General features: G+C 48.7%; 1 protein-coding gene across 1 annotated transcript in view; it reads right to left on the reverse strand.

Moving 5' to 3' along the window:
- Positions 1–6,640, reverse strand: part of LOC107120590 (guanine nucleotide-binding protein subunit alpha-15-like) — a 25,874-nt gene that overhangs the window by 6,247 nt on the left and 12,987 nt on the right. Inside the window, exons 2-4 of the mRNA XM_015423318.1 lie at positions 5,989–6,173; positions 3,466–3,620; positions 2,030–2,158 (exon numbers count right to left, since the gene is read on the reverse strand). Of these exons, the coding sequence (XP_015278804.1) occupies positions 2,030–2,158; positions 3,466–3,620; positions 5,989–6,173 (469 nt within the window). The remainder of the gene's footprint in view (positions 1–2,029; positions 2,159–3,465; positions 3,621–5,988; positions 6,174–6,640) is intronic.

Consider the following 6,640-nt stretch of genomic DNA (forward strand, 5'->3'; position numbering starts at 1 on the left):
CACAGGACTCTAGTAATTTACTCGTTTTGAATACAATCTTTTTCAAGAACGTAAGGCACAACAATTTCTCTTTGTGAGCACGAAAACTCTTAAGGCAGCAGCATATTTTCTAGGGTCTTGTCAGAACCCTTGCGGCAGACATAATCACCAATCTAGGATAGCATATCCCACAAGTTCTGTCGGGTGGGGCAGGGGAACGAGGGGGATCACAGTTCCCCCGGGTGAGGTACTGGGGGGCGGGGCACATGACGAAGCCCCGCCCCCTGCTTCCGGCCCTCATTCAGCCAGGAGGAGGCAGGAGAAGAGGGAGGGTAAGTTGCTTCCTCCCCACCTCTCCCCACCCCTGCCTGCCTGGGGCCAGGGAGGGCCTTGGCGGGGCTTCCTCGCACTCCCGCCGGCCTTGCAGGTCCACTGCCAGGCCTTATGATGTCAGGGTGTGTGGCATATGCTAATGAGTTATGCTAATGAGTTCCCCTAGCTCTTTTTCTACAAAACGACCCCTGCCCAGTATTATCACTGATCTGCAGAATCCAGAGTCCAGCTCCCCTGGAGAAAATGGCTGCTTTGGAGGCTGGACTTGATGGCATTGTACCTTGCTGAGGTACCTCCTCTGCCCAAACCCTGCCCTCCCCAATTATCTCCCAACCCAGAGCAGGCAAACTCCTGTTCCTAAGATGTATCTGCCTCTAGAGGTGGCATTACGGCTGACTGTACCTATGGGCTTGTCCAATTCAGACATCATGCCAAGCCAAGGTTGGTTCGTTTATAGTATGCCTGAGACTCCAACTTTGTTCTGTTGCTACAGAGCGGCACGGCTACCCACCTGAATAAATGAATAATAAGTGATTTATGTAGTCTGGAGATGTGATTCCGGGAGTTCTCCAGCCCCCACCTAGAGTTTGGCAACCCTAATTTCAGCTGTTTCGACACACACACACGCACACACACAATACCCCACCTAGAGTTTGGCAACCCTAATTTTAGCTGTTTCTACACATACGCACACACAGACAGACACACACACATACACACACACAGAGCATGGGGTCCTTACAATAGCCAGGCATTCCAACTGCTCTCCAAGCAACGCTAGATTTTAATAATGGGCATTTTGCTAGGAAGCAACACAGAACATTCACACGATGTGAATTCACACACATAGGCCTCCAGGTGGGGCCCGGAGACTCCTGGAATGACTATCAGTCTCCAGACTACAGAGATCAGTTCCTGCAGAGGACGTGGCGTTTTTGGAGGGTGGACTCTGTGGCATCACATCCACGCCGAGGTCCCTGCCCTGCCAAAACCTTGCTCTCCCCAGGTTCCACGCCCCCAAATCTCCAGGAATTTATCTACCTGGAGATGGCAACCCTAACCTAACAGGAGCCTTGGCAAACAGACTGTCATTCGCTCCGTTCTGTAGATTAACCACCCTGCCCTCAGTTTAGCACCACACAGCAAGTATGTGTCTGAGCTGGGACTTCCCAGTTCACAGTCGTTCTAGCCGCAATACCCCACCAGTTCTAAGAACAATTTATTTCTCCTTCACTTACTTATTCGAACTTGCAACAAAGGTATTTTAGGGCCACATGTCAAATTTTTGCTTTTGACAGCCAGAAATCCTTTAACACACACACACACACACACACACACACACACTTTAATTTCTTCTATTTCCCAGCCCATACTGATATACCACAGCTCCTTGGTATTCACCAGAGAGTGAAGTTAAAACCTTCTGTGTGGATAAACCTGAGAATTCACATTTGAGAAAATTATACAAGACAGACTTTCTGTAATTTTGCCATAGACAGCAGTTGCAGGAAAAGGAGGCAAATTTGAATACTCTCTGATATTTTTAAGAAAACGCCATGCATGCAGAACATTAGCGCACCAGGGAAAAGAGCTAGTTTTCTGGATGCAGGGGGTTCTCTTTAAAAGGAAGGCAGGCAGGCGAGCAGAACATGTTGTGTTCAACCTTGGGATGGATCTGGACTGACTTGATGCTGGCCTTTTCATAAATAGTGCTCACCTTAAGGTGACCTTTTGTACCAAAAAGCAGTACTCATTAATGCCAGTGGTCGGCACGCGGGTTCTCAAAATGTCTTGGGCGCCGGGAATGTATCCTGCTGCCCCGATCCGGTCCAGGTTGGACAGGAAACTGCAAAACACATAGAGCCAAGAATCAAACAGCAGCCACCACAGCACAAGTATCTTTACCATGTTCCTGCACGTATGCACCAAAATATATTTTTAAATATGTTCATTTCAAAAGGCATCACGTTAAACAGCTTGGGCCTGAAATGTTGAAGAGTTACTTAAAGTGATGCATCATGTTGTATTTTATTGACGTTTCAACTGTTCTAATTTTTTTTTGTATGCTGTATATTGTTTATTATGTCTGATGGAACCCACCCTGAGCCTGCTATGCGGGGAGGGCAGGATATAAATCCAATAAAGTAAAATATAAAATAAATGTCACTCTCAGATGTTTTATGGCTGGTTGTGCCACCTACAGCAACTGTCTTTATGGTTTTGTCCACAACCCTGTGTCAGATTTCCAAAGGTGCCTTCGGGCCTGAAAAAGGTTGGGGACACCTGACCTAGAATTTGCCACACTGTTCTGGAAAAGATGCATAACCACCCATAAGCTGTTCAGCTAAGGCAGCAATGAGGAAAGACGGTTGGGCGCACCTTCCCTATGAGGAAAGGCGGAAGAGTCTGGGACTTTTGATTAGAAGAGATGACTGGGGGGAGATGGGACATGATGGAATTCTATAAAATCATGCACAGGGTGGAGAGAGCTGACAAGGAGAAAATTTTCCTCCCTCTCCTGAAATACTGGAACTCGGGGGCATCCAATGAAGCTGATGGGCAGTAGATTCAGGACAGACAAAAGGAAATACTTCTTTACACAGAGAGTGATTAAAATGTGGAATTCACGGCCAGAGGATGTTGGGATTGGCCACAGGCATAGACGGCTTTAAAGGGGAAAAGACAGGTTCATGGAGGATAAGTCTCTCAGTGGCTACTAGCCATGGTGGCTAAGGGGAACCTCCACATTCAGAGACTCTAGTCCTCTGAATCTCAGAGCCAGGAGGCACCCTCAGGGGAAGGCCTTAGTCTCCACGCCCTGTTGTTGGCCATCCAGAGGAACTGGTTGGCCACTGTGTGAGACAGGATGCTGGACTAGAGGGACCACTGGTCTGATCCAGCAGGGCTCTTCTTCTGTTCTTAATGTTAATCTCTACAACAGCTCTGTAAGCATTCATTATTAACCATACTCTGGAGATGGAGAATTCAACCTTGGAGGGAAATGACTTGCTTCTATAGCAACTTTTGGCATTTTGGACTGTGGTGAGATTTGACTCTGCAACTTCCTCAGTTCCTTAGCTACTATACTACACTAGCCTGACATATCCGGGGCTGGCCTGCACGTCCCCAGAGAAGAGAGAACAGAACACTTACTAAAAAGTAGAATCCAGCAAGTGATATTCTCTACGCCTCTGGTAGCAGGCTTGGATCCCGGGGTCCTTCCACAGGCTTTCTAGCATCCTCACATGATGCGTCTCCAACATGGTCACTTTGTAAGCATCCACTCCCATGAGCAGCTGAGCATTTCGCTAGAAGCAAGGGTGTGGGGGCAGAGAAACAGATCTCAAAGACTCTGTACATAGAAGGCAGGTCTGCACACACCCCAGTCTGAACACATCCCTCCAAGGGCTCAGGAAACGTTCTGTCTGCCTGACTGCCAGTTCTTTCAGAAGTTGTTAGCTTCCTAGTCCTTATGACGACAGGAATAAGCATCAGGTGATTGAGGCTAACTGGAGAGTGTCAAACATCTGGCAGTGTCACAGGTGGAAGCCTAGAGTCAAAAGTTCCCTATAGTTTGGGTCCCTCACTGACATATAGAGTTGTCAGTCTCCAGGTGGCACCTGGAGATCTCCCAGAATTACAGCCGATCTCCAGAATACAGAGGGCCTTTTTAGTTGTGGCACCTCAACTTTGGAATGCCTCTCCCACCCATATCCAATCCCCTGACACTGAGCCTTGTCAGTGTTTGGCACTAAGAAAAGACCTCACTGCTTTGCACATGTGACCCTGCCTTGTACTGAATCAGACCCTTGGTCCATCAAGGTCGGTATTGTCTATGCAGACTGGCAGCAGCTCTCCAGAATGTCAGGTAGGGGTCTCTTCACATTGCCTGCTACCTGATCACTTTAACTGGAGATGCTGGGGACAGAACCTGGAACCTTCTGCATGCCAAGCAGATGCCCTGCCAGTGAGCCACGGCCCCCTGACCAAACTCTGTTGATTTTGTGAACTGCTTTACATCCTGTTTGCTAGGAGCTTCTTACATTATTTATGCCTCCCGTTCTTTTTGAACCTTTGCTGCTGCTAACTTGCTGTTTTAAAAAGGCTGTGGGGCTTGTGGGGGAGGGTACTGTACGGCTGTATTGCAAGTGATTCTTTTTTACTGTTTTGTAGAACGCATTGAGTGGGGCTGCAGTGGCTCATGTACCCACCAAACAAGCATATTTGACTGGTTGGACGTTCAGGAGTGCTGCTCCCGGTGACCTTAATTCCCAGGCAGGGACACAAGTGGGAGAAGACCGTCCTTTAGAGATCCTGGTCCTAACACATGTAGGTAGGGTTGCCAACTCTGCTTTGAGATATACCTGGAGATTTGGGGGGTGGAGCCTGGAGAGGGCGGGGTTTGAGGAGGGGAGAGACCTCAGCAGGGTATAATACCATAGAGTCCACCCTCCAAAGCAGCCATTTCCACCTGGGGAACCACTGTTGCCAATCTCCAGGTGAGGCCTGGCGACCACTCAGAATTACAATGGGGTAGAATGCCATAGAATTCACCCTCCAAAGCAACCATTTTTCTCAAGGGAACTGTAGTGTGGAGATCAGCTGTAATTCCAGGAGATCTCTGTGCCACCTGGAGCAGCAACCCTACAGGTAGGGGCTTTAATGGTCAAAACCAACACCTTGGATTGAGCTCATAAACAGATTGGTAGCCAGTGTGTCATTTATTTATGATTTGATTCGATTTTTATACCGCCCTCCCTGCAAATGGGGTCAGGGCAGGTTACAGAGTCACATAGTCTCAACAACAATAGTTAAATAATTAAATCAGTAATTTAAAACAGTAGTAGAAGCGGCAGCCAAGCTTCGTGTTGCTATACTCAGTTTAGGCTGATCATAGAGCCAGTAATTTCAGCAGGGGAAGCCAGAGATGGATTTTGGATGTCTGCTTCCTCAACTGAAAGCCTTGCGGAACAGCTCTGTTTTACAGGCTCTGCAGAATTTAGGCTGGTCCTGCATTGGGCAGGGGATCGGACTAGATGGTCTGCATGGCCCCTTCCAACTCTATGATTCTATGATTCTGTGTAATAAATCCTGTAGGGCCCTGATTTCAAGTAAGAGCTTGTTCCACCAGTCTGGGGCCAGGGCAGAAAAATTGCTGTGGTATCAGGGTCACATGTTCTCAATAGCTGGTCCCAACTTGCAGTTTAGCCACAGCGTTCTGCACCAGCTGCAGCTTCTGAACACTCTTCAAGGGTAGCTCCAAGTAGAGAGCATCGTAATAGTCCAGCATAGATGAAAACATGCACTGCTAGCCCTCCACACAGGTGCCACAACCCCCGAGAATGATCTTTCCCAGGTTAAGAGGAATGCAGGAAAACTCCCATTTCCCGTGCACAGAATGGCTGGCCAGAGGGCCAAGAAGTTGGGCTAGGCGCCCTTTCGGTCACATGATCCAGTCTTCCCTCAAAGCTGAGTTAGTGTGAGCTAGCTCACAGCTTTTTAGCCTCCGGCTCACACATTTTTGTCTTCGCTCAGGAAGGATGGCTCCAGAGCAACCTCATTGACGCAGTAGCCAAATCACTCGCTCACAGCTTTAATGCCAGCAGCTCACAAAGTAGAATTTTTGTTTACAAGACTCCACAGCTTAGAGGGAGCATCCAAGCTGTTCCGACTTACCACGTTCTCTGACTGAGCAAAAGAGATCTGAAGGGTCTCCATAGCCTTGATCATAGCCTGGATGCACGAGAAGATGTTCTGATACACGACCTTGGCGAAGCCTTTCCGGTCCTCTTCCGAGAAGCCCACGCCGTGGATTATCCGCATCTGTTTGATGAAGGTGCTTTTCCCGCTCTCTCCAGTGCCTAATGGAAATCACATTGGAAAACACACACACGTTTCAGGGAACCCTGACTCGCCAGGCAAAGTCCCCGTTTTCTGGCTCCTGTCTCTGCCCTCCTGTCTCTTCAGAGGATGCCTTTTCCAAAACACTTTCACTGCGCGCAGCCGCTTCCATCAGTGTTCCTTCTAAGCTGAGTTAGTGTGAGCGGGCTCACAGTCTTTTAGCCTCCGGCTCACCCAGTTTTGTCTTAGCTCAGGAAGGATGGCTCTAGAGTGAACTAGTTGATGCAGGAGCCAAATCGCTCACTCACAACTTTAATGCCAGTCGCTCACAAAGTAGAATTTTTGGTCACAGGACTCCACAGCTTTGAGGGAGCATTGGTTGCCAGGTCCTCCCTGGCCACCAGCAGGAGATAGGGGGTAGGGTTGCCAGATCCAGGGTGGGAAATGCCTGGAGATTTGGGGATGGAGCCTGGGGAGGACAGGGACC

This window comes from Gekko japonicus, unplaced genomic scaffold (assembly GCF_001447785.1).
Source record: "Gekko japonicus isolate JY-2015 unplaced genomic scaffold, Gekko_japonicus_V1.1 scaffold1449, whole genome shotgun sequence".
Taxonomy (NCBI): Eukaryota; Metazoa; Chordata; class Lepidosauria; order Squamata; family Gekkonidae; genus Gekko; species Gekko japonicus.